We start from the raw sequence: 17,383 nt of genomic DNA, 5'->3' as shown, positions 1-17,383 counted from the left end.
AAAAAAGGGAGTTGTGCTATACATCTACCTCGACGACTGGCTGATAGTAAGCAATTTGGAGTCGGAAACAGCCGACAGTGTATACAAGACGGTCAGTACACCTCCAATGGTGGAACACACCAGAATACTGGAGCCAGGGAGTTCCTTTCACTCTCAACCTCCCCAATGACTTCAGTGACGACTGACGCCTTGCTCTCAGGATGGGGAGCTCACTGGAGCAACCGTACGGCTTGAGGAACTTGGACATTGAGGGAACGGTCCTACCACATCAACACCCTGGAGATGCTGGCAGTGAAACAGGCTCTGGAGTCCTTCCACGCCCAAGTACGGGCACTTTAACCACCATCTTCTCAGACAAGACGACGGTGGTGGCCTACATCAACAGACAGGGTGGCACCAGGTCAGAGATTGTGCCGTCCGGCATGGGAGATCCTCACCACAGCCGCAGAATCCGGCATGGCCCTACGAGCCTTTCATATAGCCGGAAAGGAGAACGTGATGGCCGATGCTCTGTCCAGGGGACAGCTCGACCCCAACGAGTGGACCCTCTCACAACGGACATGCGACAGGATTTTCCACATGTTCGGCAGACCGCTGATAGACCTGTTTGCATCACAAGACAACAACAGGCTGCCCACCTTTGCTCCAGGCAGTTCCACCCGCAGGGCTTCCACATAGACGCCATGTCCCTGTCATGGGACGGACTGGATGCTTACCTCTTCCCCCCTCTTTGCATGATCAGCCAGGTACTGAGGAATTCATCCTAGTGGCTCCCTTCTGGCCCCACAGACCCTGGTTCGGGGAAATTCTCAAGCTCCTCACAGACACGCCGGCGATCCTACCGGACACCACATCTGTTGTCACAGAGATGGAGGACGCTGGCTCACCCAGAGATCAAGGGCCTACAGTTAGTTGCCTGGAAATTGTCAGGTCTACCCTCAGACAGAGAGGACTTTCGGAAGCTGCCGCGGTGGCGGCCGATGCCAGAAGGAGAACAACCGTGGCGACTTACGAATCCCGCCTATAGAGATTCGGAGTATGGTGCCGAACAAGACAGACTCTGCCTACCAAGGCCTCTCTAACCTCGATCACCGACTTCCTGCTCACATTATTTCAAGAAGGCAAGCCGGTTTCGACGATCAAGAATTACTGTTCGGCTATTGCCGCCATCCATCAGGGCTTCCCCAACGGCTCCACGCCAGGCAACAACAGAGAAATTGCCCAAATGATCAGGGGGATGGCAAATAGGCGCCCACAAGTCTGACGCCTCACCCCCTCTTGGGGACTCTCAGCCACACTACACACCTTGACTAAGGCGCCTTAAGAGCCTATGGCAAAGGCATCCCTTGTAGTACTCACCAAAAAGACGATGTTCCTCATCGCCCTAGTCTCGGCAAGGAGGAGGAGTTGCCTTCACTCCCTCTCTACAAAGAGAAACCACATACGGTTCGAGAACCATAGGGTGAGGATGGTTCCCGACCACTCCTTTATCGCCAAGAACCAGGTCCTGGCTTTCCTCCCGGGAGACATCTTCATTTCAGGGATCAAGATCATCTTCATTCGAGGACAGACTATGGTGTCCCGTTAGGACACTGAAGTGGTACCTCCACAGAACAGAAGACCTCAGGGGTACTTTGACATCCCTGTTCATCCTCCCTCGAGTGCCTTACTCCTTACCTTACCTTGTCCCCTGGTTGGTAGAAACTATCTGCCCGTTTGCAACAGGACCAGGCAGACCAAGGGCCTACGGCATCAGGGGTGTCGCAGCTTCTACAGCCCTATTCGCAGGGATTCCAATAGAAGACATTCTCAAGGCGGCAGCTTGGAAGACTCCAACCACTTTCATCGCCTGTTACCTATCGGACACACTACAGGCCGAGTTGGCATTTGGTCGCTCGGTGATGCGAGCTCCAGGGGTTCTAGGTCCCACCACTCGGGCCTCCCACCATCGGGCAGTGCCACTCGGTGCTAAGGTTGTGTGGAGACAGGTAAGCGAGGAGCGAAGTAAATATGATGAAACTTACTGGTTTATATATTTACGAGTGACGAGCTTACCTGTCTCCATTTCCTGCCACCCTCCCCTGAGGGGGGTGGGACACAGCCGGACGGGGGAGCGGTCGTTCGACCTGACTCACGACTCCGCACGATTCTTGTCGATAGACATCGCCATCCACTGGTTCGACTACAGCTCATTGTTTATCGGTGAGTGCTTTTCCTTACTTTGGTATTCTAAGGTAACAGTTTACCATGTAAGGTAGTAAGGGGTACTTTGTCGAATTCTTCAATTAGGCCTCTGTTAGCTTAGGGGTAGGCACGCCTACGAAGATCCGGAGGGCCCCCCCCCCCGACTTCTTGGGTGGGTTCCCCCCGTCAGGAGGTGTCAGCAACTTTTGTTAGCTTAAGATTTTCTTCTCAGCGGGCTCGGCGAGTGGCAGGGTTTGCCCGCCACCCCCCGAGGCCGCGTCAGGGACCATTTTGGAAGAGAAGTGGTGTCATGAGAAGGAAGGGCAACGACCGGGGGAGCCGGTCGCTGAGGGTGCACAGTGTTAAAAGATTACCAGGGCATACTAGACATGGTAGAATGAGGTGCTAAGGTTGTGAGGAGACAGGTAAGCTTGACACTCGTAAATATATAAACCAGTAAGTTTTATGACACTAGCATAAGTTGGAAAGAAATGATGTTACATCTTGTGTCATCTATTACAGTTACAGAGACTAGAATGTAGCATTAATTAGTGACAAGTCAATTTTTTTGGGTGAATAGACCAAAAGTTACACTCGCCAAATAGCTATTGTTTTTTTATTTCTTTCAAAAGTTGTCGCTCAAGAATAGGCTCTCCTACATGACAGGCTTTTCAGTTGGTCTTTCTTGTAGATATTCATGGTCTGACCAAGCCCACCCCTGTGATCAAGGTATAATCTACACACATGTTTTTTGTTTAAATTACAACTGACTCCTGGTCCCTGCCAAGTGGGACCTAGGTCAACCAAGCATCCTGTGAGTGAGGAGCCACCTTTCCCAGAGAGTGGCTCCTGGACCTCAAAATCTTAATTTCACCCTTGCATATGTAGCATTTGATGCTTTTTCTAACAGGAGAATTGTGGCTTCTCAAGAATTATTAGTACTTATAATTGGAATGAACTGTATTATATTCCACTCATTCATTCCCATGTGATGAATTCAATTTTCTTTTTTCCTTTAATTAATTACAGCTTAAGGTGCAAGTAATTCCTGAGTGAAATTGACCACTTCACTTGCCCAATTATCTGATCATAATGTATTCTTTTCACACTGATCCTTTTTGGTGGTCAAGATACAAGCAAATAAATCCAAGTGGGCCAACTGCCTATAAACCCATTTAATTTTTATCACCAATATATCTATGTCTGTTTAGCTCGGATGAAGTTCAAACCACCTTAATGGGTACAAGAATACCTCTTCATTTCAGAGGGCAAAAGCTTATATGATTTGTAAAAACAGTAACTACAAAAGAATAGCTTAAGTGAACTTCATTTACAATTTTGCATCCACCTTACTGAGTACAGCGAAATGTTTTTGTGAAAAATCTAAAAGTCATTGAGGTCGCCAGGAGTCAAAGTCATAATAAACATGAATAACTCCAAAAGTAAAAATGAGTGAATTTCATAATTAGTATTGCAGATTCACCGTAGTGACTGCCGTAACCCTATTGTTATTTGTGAAAGTCAAAATTTGCAGTTAAAACTTAAAAAATGTGTATGTAGTGTTACCTTAAATATGTTTTCATAGAAAACATAGCAGTATATCATAAAGCTTGTTGGCTTCTAGTTTGCAAATAATGTGACCTTGCTGCTGGCTTGTTTGCCACCACAAATAATTTCATATCACAGTAAACCTGTATCTGTTTAATGTTTATTGATATTTACTTTTGGAATTTGTTAAATAAATATACTGACCCTGATCTTAACATGTACAGTAGTTATAGTTAACTTGCTCTTAACTAATGTTTATTCATATTTTTGTTTGTATTTATTTTAATACAGTGACCTTGTGGCTGGTATGATTGCCCTCATGAATAGTAATATATCATCACCTGTCAATCTGGTAAGTACTCAGGCTCTCTCTCATTCTTCTACTGGAGGTTAATTTCTTTGAATCAAGGCTCAGAAAGTGACTGTTTGGATGTTGATTTGTACTAAATAACTTCCAGTTCTCATCATAAATACCCTTTTAATCCGATATTGGATAGGATATGATAACATGCAGCACCTGCTCCACTTCTTACATATATTGAAAAGGTGGATATATTCTCTCTAATTTACTTTGTTCTGATAGACCAATTACATATCAAAGGTATATGATCACATTTCTTTCATTATTAAATTTAGGGCAATTCAGAGGAGCATACTATTATGGATTTTGCTAACATAATCAAAGAGAAAATTGGTGAGTTAAATAATGTTTCAAATAAAATAGCTTTAATAGCTTTGTTTTACATACATGGGCTCTGCATGCAGCTTTCTAAGAGGGAGGGAGGGATGAATTATTTTGTACATATAAACTGTCCAAATTGTGAGAAGTTTGGGTTTTAACCAGTTCTCAAGTATATCTCTCAATATTTGAATTCTGATGTAAGCTTTAGTAAGTTGTCAACCTGTGCTTAGTAACAACTTAAAAAGTAACAGAAGTACTATTGTAGCTGCCTGTCATGTCTGGCAGTATATATTTTTGGGTGGAAAGGCAGCCAGAGGGTCACATCTTGGTATTCCCTCAGATGTCCAATTCCACTTACCATTTTGGCTCTCTGTCTTTGTGGAGTGCTTGATATTCCTGCAAATCAAGGGCGTAGGAACCGGGGGGGCTGGGGGGGCGCCAGGCCCCCCCAGTGAAAAATGTGGAGGGGCGGAAGTATCATTCCGCCCCCCCGCTTCGCAAGTCAGAAAACCCCTTTTTCATTTTCAAATGAGAAAAAAAAACTCATTTGGAGCACCAAATTGCATCTAAGGCCTGGTGAAAATACAAAATTAAGTTTACAAAATGGAGTGGGTGTTCAAGTGTGCTATATTGCACCAAATTGCATCTGAGGCTACCTGGAAATGCAAAAAATTCCAAAGGGGAGGGGGTCACCCCCTCCCCTTAGACCCCTCCCCCAGGCCGGCCATCAGTCTTCAGCCCCCCCACTCAAAAGTACCCTCCTACGCCACTGCTGCAAATAGCTTTTTGTCCATCTTTAAAGGAGTTTATTCAACAACCATATAGTCAATCACTTTACCAACCTACCCAGTATTATCAAAGTAGTATTGCAAATGATCAAACTAAGACACCATCTTAAAATTTTTCACCAAGTGAATTTGGTTCACATCTCAACCACTCAGACACTGTTCACATTAGTATTAAACTCCTTAAAAATAGGAATTTTTAATTTTCCTTCATTACTTGAGTTAATGAATGATTTTTGCTTTGGATTGTAATATTGAATTGCATGGAGAAATCTGCTATGCTGTGTCTAATTAATATTCAACAGTGATGGAAATTTTAATTCAAGTAAAGCGTTTGCACTTGCAGGGGGAGACAGCAAAATAACTAACATCGAAGCAGCAGAGGATGATCCCAAGAGAAGAAAACCAGATATAGCAAAAGCTAAGAAGCACCTTAAGTGGGAACCAATTGTGAGTACAAACAATCCTTCATGTTTATTGTATGTGTGTACATACAGTACCGTTCACATTAAATCGGCCGTGGCATTGTGTATCGTGATGCCCTTATCTTTTTCTATCGTTTTCTATCGTGAAACCTGACTACTGTAAATTTTTTGTACACGCTACCACGATATAACGATATACCACGATCACACGCTATATCGTGATACCAAGCCTTCACGATAGCAAACATGACTGCTACATTCACGCTAACATGTTATATCGTGAGATCGTGATTTCAAGCTGAGCGCATCACAATTCGTAACTTCGTTTGGGCTTTGGGTTTTTATTATTCACGCTATTTCGTTAAGTCGTAATATCGTGTATCATGAACTTCCTACTCTACTGTGCGAAAATCGATCTTTACAGGAGTTCCGCCTTGAAAACTTTTTGATGTCAGCTCACAACTTTACACGTTTAACTTTTTATTTAACAACAGTAACGTTACGTACGGATAGCGACTTTTCTGTTACTAGTAGTGTTAGTTGTAGATTTTATGTTCCACATTACTTTGAATAGTTGGCAACATTTTGAAGAATAATAAAGTACTACTAAGCCTTTCTTGTGTTAATTTTTTATATAATTTATCGTTGGTTCGAACAGAATGAAAAGGGAAAAAAATTCCACCCCAACAACTTTGAAGCAGGGCCGGTTAAAAACAAAACATCTTCATCGTCCGGGCAAAGGGGCCTCCCTTTTCCTGATTCCCGAGTCTCTATTCGGATTCAAGAAATCTAACTAACCTTAAAAATTATTTTGTTAAGGTTGCCACATATTCCAAACTAATATTAGCGCATGAAAAGAAGAAAAACGTCAGCCTGTTTTTTTTTTCAGATCTCAGTACGAGAAACATGTATTTTATTTGGATAATAGAAAAACTTTCGTTAATGTGGTTAATTTATACTTTAATACCCTAGCTATTATTTGATAAAACCTTCATGAAAACCGACTTTTTAGAAAATGGAATTTTGAAGCTCAGTCAACAATTTAAAAAATGCTTACCGTTAAATACTGGCGTCAAAAATACATTTCGAATTTATTCCAATAAAGATCCACAAAGGATAAAAATGCGAAGAACAGCTTACTAAATAGAATTGAAACTGCATGTACAGTACATGGTCATTTTAAGTATCCAAATACTATACAAAGAGATCGAGTTCACCGAAATACCCCTTTTCCCTACCACCTGAGGAAAAGCGTCTTTTATAAATTATAGTACCATACAGTACTTTACATTTGATACAAAAGTAACATCTACAACAACTTCCCAAAATTTGTATGTGTCACAATAGGTTAAGTTTTAACCGCACAGTACCATTAATAATTTGCATATTACATCAAAAGTTACACTCGGGCGTCCAGATGGCGGGAAACTGTACAATCATGTACAATTTGTTGTCATTCCCACGGTGCAATGAACTTGGGCAAGTTGCCAAGTTCGAATGTCGTTGACCTACTTATGTTCCGTAAACAATGTCAATGGGAATTATGTGTGTAAAAACTTTTGTTTTTTCCATGTATTATATATATATATATAGAAGTTTTACGTAAGCGGAGTGAATTTCGGGGCGGCTCGTTGATTGTGAGGAAGCACTTATCTAAGCATCAATATTTGTGAAATATATCGTACGGTTTTTCTTCAGAAAATATTTTTGACTAGTATTTTCTCAATGTATTAAGAAGGGTGACATACCCTATGTTCCGACGTCTCTATGTTCCGACGTCTCTTTAAGTTCCGACAATTTTTTTGGACTCTAATTTTTTGAACCCAATTTTTTTCTGGGGGGGGGGGCTCAATTTTGTTAGACCCAAATTCTGTCTGACTAATTTTTTGGGGGATTCAATTTTTTCGGACCCAATTTTTTTGGGGACTCATTTTTTTTTACCCAAATTTTGTCTGGCTTAAGTTATTTTTTTTGGGGGGGACTCAATTTTTTTGGACCCAAATTTTCTTTGTGGAATCAATTTTGTTAGACCCAAATTTTGTCTCACTAACTATTTATTAGGGGGGACTCAATTTTTTCGGACCCGATTTTTTTTGGGGGACTCATTTTTTTTGGACCCAAATTTTTTCCGGCCTAAGTTTTTTTTGGGGGGGGACTCAATTTTATATGGACCCAATTTTTTTGGGTGGAATCAACTTTTTTGGACCCACAATTTTTCTGACCTGATTTGTTTTGGGGACTAATTTTTTTTGGACGCGCCAATTTTTATTTACGAAACAAAAAATAAAAGGGCCCAGAGTTTTTTATGACCCAAATAGTGCTTGTCCGAAAAAAAAATTGGTCATAAAAATTTTTAGAGTAAAAACAATTTGTGTCATCAAAATATTTTGGTCCAAAAAATTATGGGTCTTAAAAAAATTTGGTCCGAACTCCGAAAACATATTGGTGAAAAATATTGGTCAAAAGAACTTCAGAGTCAAAAACAATTGTCGGAACGTAGACACGCCGGAACCCATAAAATATACTGGGTCTTACCCCTAATCATTGCATTTTGAGCGAATGTGTATTTAACTACGTTACATGATGCTTAAACACATGTTTGAACAAAATGAAAAATTCAAGTATTACCACATAAATATTCAAAAAATATACTTTTGTTGCATGGTATGAAGGATTTGGTGAAACCAAACATGTCTGGACTGGTTTGAAAATTCTACGAGGTTCGTGATCAACTTGACCGTCTAGTATTTTCAGAAAGTAAGGTTGCTACCATACAAAACTGTCCGGCCAAAAGCAATTAAATGACTTTATGACATTTAAATAAAAAAAAGCTTCTAACAGAAGTTATGACCAATTTTGTATAATTTTTAATGTGCGCGTCAATACGGGTTGCCATCAGGATCATATCGATTACTGATGCTATGCAAAAGAAACTGCTTATTTGAGCATATCATATGGTGCGGAAAAACATTCTCCAAGCAACAATTTTCTCGAAAATCTTGCAAAATTCGATCGTGAAAACAATGTTCAAACATACTAAAGTATGCCACCCTATGCATCCCAGACGGTGAAAAAGTTACTGTAGGCCTATATTCAGCGTTACAATGCATATTAACCCTATCGTAACATTTGGGACGATTTGCTAGTACAATTAAAGCCTAGGCTGATATTCTTGCATACAAGAAGTTCAGAACGAATGTTTTGTTCGAACTGAAAATATTTTGCTACCGCTATTTTTTTTAAAGAAGGGGTTTGTATGAAGGAGTTTGGATGAGTAGGCCTACAGTGTGTTCATTAGGCGTATCGTACTAGTTTTGCGATTATGAAACTTGTATGTCGATTGACACTTAATTTTGGTGACACACCAAACTTTTTGATCAGAATTTGCAATAAATCTATTGCACATTGCGTTGAATTGATGATTTCATCTACTGCGGGAAGAAGCCTACCCCAATTCTTTCAAATCACGATGAAACGATCGATCGTTCTGCAACGTGATTCACGCTATAACGATAACATTACGATAGTATACAGTGCCAGTGAAATGATGCACACATTATCACGATATTACGACCACGATGCGACGCACGATATCACGTTAGGTACTTGCTATAGGCGTAATGGAAACGATATCACGATAGACTCCTCGAGTCTCCTCATATTTTGTCACGATACACGATGCCACGGCCGATTTAATGTGAACGGTACTGTATGTCACAACCTGGTGCATAGACATAGTAACTCAGGAACTGAAGCTTACATTAACTTCAGACTTGGTACATAGATTCCTCATTCTAATTTATTGGCTGTCTGTGTTGAGTAACCCCAATGATCAAGGAGGTCACAGACAGAAAAAATATTAACGATTTATAGGAGCTTACCCAACACCTATACCAGTGGTAAATCTAATAGATTTACTTCGCTCCTCGCTTACCCGTCTCCTCACAGCCTTAGCTCTAGCATTCTACTGTGCCAAGCATTCTAGGCATGGTACCTTTTAATAAATGAACTTGTAACCTTTTAACAGTCTTCGCCCGCTTTGTCTGGACCCCTCCGGTCAATGCGCGTCCTTCTCATCCTACCACCCAAAGTATTTTGGCGTTCGTCTGATTTTCAAGCCCTTTTTTGGTGTTTTGGAAGAAGAACCAGTGTCTGAAGTTGTTGTGTGCAGCCTGAAAAATATTCTTTTCATGTGGGAAGGTTTCTGGGACATCCCTTTCCTTGTTTAGTGTATTCAGGGGACAAGGTAGCAGTTCCTCAAACTGTTCACACTAGTTTTCCTGTCTGTGTACTAGTCATATTGTTGTCATATTCGACTTGTATTTTCACATTCTCTTTGTTAAGTTTCTTTCAAAGACTATTAACTGTTTTTAGTTGGCTTTCTTTCATTTTTTCCCATTCGTTGGCCTATTTCTTATGTATTCTTGTTAGTGTTTCGGTTACTACTCTCCTTGTAAGCCACTTGCTTCTAGCTTACATGAAGCATATTGCTACTTCCGTACTTGCTAGGCTGTTTTGTAAGCTTATCATTCCTTCCACCTTTGTTATCCCATTTGCTGTTCATATTTGCCTTAATTCAGAGATGTCTTCAAGGAGCCAACTTAAGTGTGTGAACTGTTTGTTGTTTCGTCCTGGTAGATTTTGGTACGCGCATGATCTTTACCAAAATGCCGAACGTGCACTAGAAGAGATCCTTGTCTAGTTTGTATTCAATTTTCTCCCATCACATTGGCAAGAGATTAACTCATGGTTAAAAGGGTGGAGGAATAAGTTGCAGGAGCAAGCTAAGCTACTGAAACCGAATGTCTCTTCGGAAAAGGGGGAAGTAGAGATGGGAGTGGGGAGTAAGAGAGGAAAGAGAAGAGGTAGCAGGAGTAGAGCAGAGGAGACCAGTGGGGAAGGAGAAGAGAAAGAAAGTGTGAGAGGTCCCTGAGGAGCAGGAGGAGATGGTTCCCTGGCCTGGACGTGTCGTCCAAAATCCTCAGATGACGGATATCAGAGGGTGAAGAGAAGAAACAGGTCACCTAGATATAAGCAAGACCCAGTTGACAGGCCTCTTGAAACCTCTTCTGGAAAAGGGAGCAAGAAACAAGCTCCTTGAAAGGGACAGAAATATGGCCAGGCAGAAACAACAGTGTCCATGTCCACCATGGCAGTGGAGCTAGAGATGGCAGAGGGCCTGCGAGAGGAGGATGTCCTAGACTGTAGAGCATCAGTAGAAAACTCAGGTCTAGAAGACATGTTCAAGTTTCAGTGAGTGTTAGAGGAGTATTCTTCAAGAGTCCTGGAAGAGGAGGACACCTCGGTAGGGGGAACGACGGTACCTCCGGAGTTAGCAGTGAGAGTGGCCGATATTGTTCGTAGACAACCTGGGGTTTCAGGAGCCACAATAGCTGTGCCGGCATCAAGTTTACATTGGTCCTTATTCTGATTGCAGAAGTCCTCATGAGATACCATCAACAATTGCCTGTCTTCAGAAACAGTGCGGGCAGCTCCTTCTACCGTTGGGTCCGTTGATATAAGGGGTCCGTTGACATGGTAAACTTATGACCAATTTGCCAGGCTGTCAACGAGATCAATAATAATGCAGAAAGGAGAAGGTGGTCTCATCTACCAGGGGGCCTTTGTTTGAGGCAAAGACAAGGATGATAGCACTTCTGTTTTTTTTGGGGGGGGTGACCTGTTTGCAGGTAAAATCCATCTTAAGCTGCAGGAAGAGGTGACCCGGTAGAGAGACCCAGGCAAAGTAGGAGTTCAGGTCATGGGAGAGAAGTAGACCTTGACACTATTGACCAAGAGAGGCAAGACCTACCAGAGGGGGTCTAGGAGTCTTACAGGGGAATACGCAGAGAAGGTCGTTGACGAACAGGGCAATAAGTAGACTCAGTTCTTATACTGTGGATAGGCTCTAGGGGAGCTATCACTAGAGGATCTTCTACAGCAACGACTAGACTGGACAGTGGGCGCTCCTCCAGTAGGCAGATAAAAGCGGTGGTATTTGAAGCAATGAGTCATAGTAAAGTGGGTTTTTCATCCAAGAGCAATCTATGGTTTTCCCATCTGAATGAATTTCTAAATTGTAAAGATTCCAAATTTCAGTTAAAATGTTGAATTGGAAGCCACCTGACGTGTAAGTTGTAGCCCATAGCCCTTGCGGGTTCCCACATTTGCCGTCGCTTAAGTGTCATAAAATAACTGCTGATTATAATTATGATTATTGTTCACCGCCCGGCCCTAGGGATGCTCACCCCACCCCGGCAAAACTGGAGGTTGGGGGGTTGGAAATAACATGGGTACCCACCTGACGCGATACTACCAGGTTCCTCATTTATTACCCCAATCCAACGCAAAGTGTGATTTGTTTTTTTTGCAAACTGATGGTTGGGCAAGATTTTCCCATTGACTTAGTGTGGTGTTAGGCTACCATGTGGTCGAAGATAACAGCAAATATGAATGTATTTCATGGATATCTCATTACTGCGTCACAATTTCAGCGAGTAAACAGATTGCTAGGCTAGCTTTCCCCGTTGGCTTAGTGTGGTGTTAGTCTACCATGTGGAAGAAATTGAAAGAATTCTCACAATTATTCTTTCTTCATTCGTATGAAGTTTTTAACAAGTTAATGAAAGAAACAAAAGCAAGTAGAAAATATTGAGGAAGGTTTTATACTTTATCTTACACCTATTTGAACATGAAAACATTGTCAGTGGAGAATATAATTCATTAAGTATAGCATCCAATATGTAATTTCTTGAAAGGCGCGAAACACGAGGGTAAACAATTTTTTTGGGGGTACCCGGATACCTGACGGGTAACGGCTCTCGGTTACCTGGTTCCCGATTTTTGGACCCATGTAAACACTAGGAAAAATGGTCCTTTTGCCCAGCAGTGTGCATTTATTGGCACAGTGACATCATCAAAGGTATACAAGATAGAGTTACGTCCGGTCTGCCTTTCTGAGGAAGAGTTACACCGACATTCTCGGATCCTGTCCAAAGGTTAGCATTGAAGGGGGAAATTTGTTACTACAAAATGGGCAGTCGTAGAGGTATTGGGAGAGTTGGGACCACTCTTCCAGTCCTCATTTCTCCTAACCAAAAAGAGGGACAGGTCATGGCTTCCTTTTCTAAATTTGAAACCCCTCAACAATAACAATGTCAAGCCAGAACATTTCCGCATGGAACACTAACTCGCTTTATTCCAATGCTGACAAAAGGCATGTATATGGCGAGCATCGACCTCCAAGACACATACTTACACACACCGCTGCACCAGAAACTACCTGCTATCGATGCTACCTGTCCTTCCGATACAAAGGAAGAGATTTTCAGTTCAGGGAACTGCTGTTAGGCTTGTCGACGTCACCTCATACATTTACCAGATGTGCAGGAGCAGTGGTTTTCTTTTTCACAAAATGGGGCCGACATTGTTCGTTTACCTCGATGATTGGCTGATTGTTGGGAAACCAAAGGAATATAAAAGGGACAACGTCCACAATACCTTGCAGGTCTTACCTTATCTAGGTTGGCTGGTGAACGAGGCAAAGTCAAATCTAGTCCCAACACAAAGTATCCAGTTTCTGGGAGCTAAATTAGATTTCTGACGTGTCAGAGTACTGCCCTCAGAGGAGAGATTACTGGCAGTCACGTCAATAGAAGACCAAATTTTGTCACAACAAGAATCGTCAGCAGTAGATTGGCTCCCTGAGGCTCATGCATGGTGGACCGCTCCAACTTCATCTGCAAGAGTTCATTGACCCCAAAAATCTGGACAAGCAGGCATGAATTCCTCAAGTAGAAGAACAATGGAACTAAGGGGTTCCCTTCAAGTTAGATCTACCAATGACATCCACTACAGATGCCTCACCCACAGGGTGCCAGGGTGGGGAGCTCATTGGCAAGAGAAGGAGCAGATCTATCTGTTAGACCAACATTGGAGGCCTCTCTAGCACAGGTGAGGATCTCCAAGGTGACAGTCTTCACCAACAACACCATGGTGGTGGCCTATGTCAATCATGCAACTGGGGGCACACTCCAAGAAGTTGTGCCAGCTGACATGGGAACTACTTATGCAGTGCACGGAGTGGAAGTTAGTCCTAGGTCTCACATAGCAGGGAAAGAGAACGTAGAAGCAGATTATCTGTCGAAGGGGAACTTAGATCCCCTGTCCCCAAGGATATGTGACACAGTATTCAAGATTCTGGGAAGACCACTAATCAGTATGCCACCTCCCAGAACACCAGGCTGTATTGGTTTGCACAATATAGTTTCACTCAAGGGCTTACCATACAGATGCTCTATCGTTTTCTTGGGATTATCTGGAAGCATACACAATCCCACCGTAATTCTGAGGGTTACTTACCATCTGTTATCACAGAAGAGGGGAATGCTCTTACATATACCCAGATATCAAAGAGTTGCCTGGAAGTTGTCAGGGCTTTCTGCAGACAGACAGGATTTTCGCAGGCAGTTGCCTCCATGGCAGCCAACTCGAGGAGATCTACGATGGCAACTTACAATTCCCGACTATGGCGTAAAATTAACACAAGCCGGGCATTGAATTTCCTTCCAGGGGGTATTTCCATCCCAGAAATCAATGCTATGTCTTCTATCCCCAAAGATAAATTATGGTGGCCAGTCTGGGCATTGAAATTGTACCTGAAGGAAACAGAGAACCTTTACGGACAACCAAAAACATGTTTATTTTAGCACAGGCGCCATTTTGCGGCAGCCTGGAGAACACTGACAAGTTTTGTCACATGTTACTTCTCAGAGACTTTACAGGCCGAGTCAGCATTTGCTAGCGCTGTGATGCGAGATCCCAGGTCCTACCCTCGGGCATCCCACCCATTTCTTGCAGTTGAGGTTGTGACAAAAAGGGTAAGCGAGGAGCAAAGTAAATATTCCAAAACTCACTGGTTTGGACATTTACGAGTGACGAGCTTACCTCTCTCCATTCCCACCTCCCTCCCCTGTGAGGGTTAGGGAGAAAGCGGGACGGAGGGGTGGTCACCCTTGAGTACACTTCAAGCTCCCTGGAGAGTTCAGCTCAAGTAAATAGAGGTCAGGGCCATCATCAGTCTGGACCCAGATGGTGAACAGAGTTACTATTGGTGAGTTCAATGTTTTGAACCAACTATGAACTTGAAAAGTGTAGTAACTAGGTTTAAAGGATTGGTTCAGTTGTTATACATGTTTATGTTTTATGAAAGAGGACAATAAAAGAAACACAATGGTGAAAAAACTGTTCAAATATCTTTTTCGGTTAAAGAGATATTCAAGTGTAAAGTTTTATCAGATTGTGTAGAAACTGCTGAAATCTGACTAGCTGTGATGTCACATCCTCACATTCCTGAAAAGTCTTTGTTTTTTTCTCTAAATTGTTTGTGAGATTTCATGACTTTCAACCCAAAGATATGTCAGGAGATCTCATATTTGTCAAAGGAAATATTTGAGATTAAACATCTGAAGAATTTTTGATTATATTATTTTCAAATGTGTTAAAAAATGTAAATAATTTTTAAAGAAATATATTCACAAATGTTAAGGAAGTGAGGATGTGACATCACACCCTCACAGTTAGTCTTTCTACACCAGTCGTTTTCAAAGAAATTTTGATATCTTCAAAGTGTCATATCTCCTTAACAGAGCATGCTATCATGGTAGTTTCTTCACTGTTCTTTTGGTCTTTTTGTGCTCTTTCATACAAAATAGACATTTAAAACACCTGAACCAATCCTTTAAAAAACAAAATGTTGAAGGAGTATACAGCACTCGGTCAGGGTGAAATACAATTTGCTTGCTTATTTTGCAGATTGTGCCATGTCATATCAATATTGCTGAGTCGTGTAGCTGTGTATATAGGTTTATATTGCTGTATTTTATACGTTGTATATTGTACATGAATTTCTCTTGGTTGGAATGCGAAAGCCAAGGGACTGAGAGTAGCCATTCCTGTGAGTGTAGTCGAGACTACCCATGGTGTGTGATAGGGAATCACTTTGGGAAGAGGGAGTGGTCTAATGAGAAGGGAATCCATTGAATGGAGATGTCCGGCAATAGTGTAACAAGGTTACCAGTTCATTTTAGGTACGGTAGAACGAGGTGCTGTGGTTATGAGGAGACAGGTAAGCTCAACACAATATCTAAGCCAGTAAGTTTGTAATTTACAAGCTACTTGCCCCGGAATGGATGTTTAAGCCTTTTATAAAATGCAAAAGGCATCATTTGAAAAGTAAAGCACTGATCAACTTGGTGCATGGTATGTAGATCCACCATAGCAGGTTCAACAACTGTATTGCTTTTTGTCTAAAAACCTTCTTGTTAACATGCTAAGTTAAAGATAGGATGAAGTTGATCAATATGTTTGCCCACTTGAGTGCATGTAACTTGTTAGTAGCAATAGCCAAACCTGGAAACCTTGTGTGGTACACCATAATCGTTCTCATGTAAAGTGTGGCAAGGATGGAGTAGAGAGAGTGCCCGAGCCTTGGTTTGCAATAGCATAGGCACTCTTAAATCCAAGCAATTTTAAAATCAGACAATGGATCTGTCTGTCAACATCAATTGAAGGGCTGTTGCCCGCATGTCATTGGCATGGTCCTGACCAAAGTTTTCCAAGTTATTGTCCATGTCAGTGGCTTCATTAAAGTTAACGGATGAAGTATGTCCAAGGTCTCGTTGGGTCAATGCATTTATAATCTGAAATGTATGAAACTTAGTGGCAGTGTTCAGTTGGTGAAAGGCACAAAATGTTTCAAAAGGATAAGAGGTCTTTTCAGGAAGTAACTAATTAACTGAATTTTTAAATTGCAAATCTATTTCATATGGCATGAATCTAATTTAGACCACAGTTGGTGATGATAATCAGCTCACAGTGGTCAAGAGAAAAGGCAAAATAATTTACCGGTCACATTAGCTATTAGATGCCAAAAAATCTTGAATTGGTTTTTCATCTGTTACACACAGACAATATGCTGCCTTTCATGGTGTTTGAAAGAATGGTAATTTGTACAAGTCACTTCAAAACTGTAAGTGATATTTTCTCAACATAGACATTCCATTTGTCTTTGCATATAGCTAAAAAGCACTGTTCATGATAGCTGACATCAAATCACCTATAGTGACCTCCAAATGTTTTGACATTCACATATCAAGCTGCAAAACATTGCCTTGGAACCATAAACAAAATTATGAGCCACAATTTCTCTGCCGCACTTTCAGGCCTATATTTCAAGACCTGTGGAAGTGACTGCATTGACTGCACTCTTATTTTGTTATTTTGCATACTGGAAACCAAATGGTTTATGATTAGTTGAGATTAAGAAGAGAAGAAACTCCTAACATCTTATACATGTGTTAACACTTTCTAACACTGTACTTATATTGTTGTTTTCACAGGTGCCACTCTCAGACGGTTTAGAAAAAACTATAGATTATTTCAGAGAGGAAGTCAAATTGTTACAAAATAGAAGGTGAAGTTATTTTCTGCCTTGCTGATGGTAAAACCAGAGGACTTGTCAAGACACCAACCATGCTAATTTGGTAACACATGTTGGATCCAAAGTTGACAAGATAGATTTCTAGAACCATGGTGGAGGGTTGAGTCTTCCATAATTATGGCAAACAACTAATAGTTACTTTGTCATATATATCAATATTTCTAAAACATATATCTGTAGAATCATATTTTAGTGACCAAACATAACATAAAACAATTACTGTGCTTGTTAATGTAACAGATATGTTTACCAAGCTGTC

At 41.5% G+C, this 17,383-nt stretch overlaps 1 protein-coding gene across 9 annotated transcripts in view; it reads left to right on the top strand.

Annotated features, from left to right (window-relative positions):
- Positions 1-17,383, top strand: part of LOC139976469 (UDP-glucuronic acid decarboxylase 1-like) — an 87,390-nt gene that overhangs the window by 69,025 nt on the left and 982 nt on the right. For 8 of the 9 annotated variants that reach the window (XM_071985296.1, XM_071985286.1, XM_071985277.1 and 5 more), the window contains 4 exons: positions 4,024-4,084; positions 4,369-4,426; positions 5,546-5,649; positions 17,024-17,383. The exon at positions 17,024-17,383 is cut by the window's right edge and continues 982 nt beyond it. In XM_071985296.1, coding sequence (XP_071841397.1) covers positions 4,024-4,084; positions 4,369-4,426; positions 5,546-5,649; positions 17,024-17,101 — 301 coding nt within the window. In that variant the 3' untranslated portion in view covers positions 17,102-17,383. The remainder of the gene's footprint in view (positions 1-4,023; positions 4,085-4,368; positions 4,427-5,545; positions 5,650-17,023) is intronic. The other variant, XR_011796189.1, reaches the window with a different exon arrangement.

The sequence above is a fragment of the Apostichopus japonicus genome, chromosome 2 (assembly GCF_037975245.1).
Source record: "Apostichopus japonicus isolate 1M-3 chromosome 2, ASM3797524v1, whole genome shotgun sequence".
Taxonomy (NCBI): domain Eukaryota; kingdom Metazoa; phylum Echinodermata; class Holothuroidea; order Aspidochirotida; family Stichopodidae; genus Apostichopus; species Apostichopus japonicus.
This window is presented reverse-complemented; position numbering and strand designations above follow the sequence as displayed.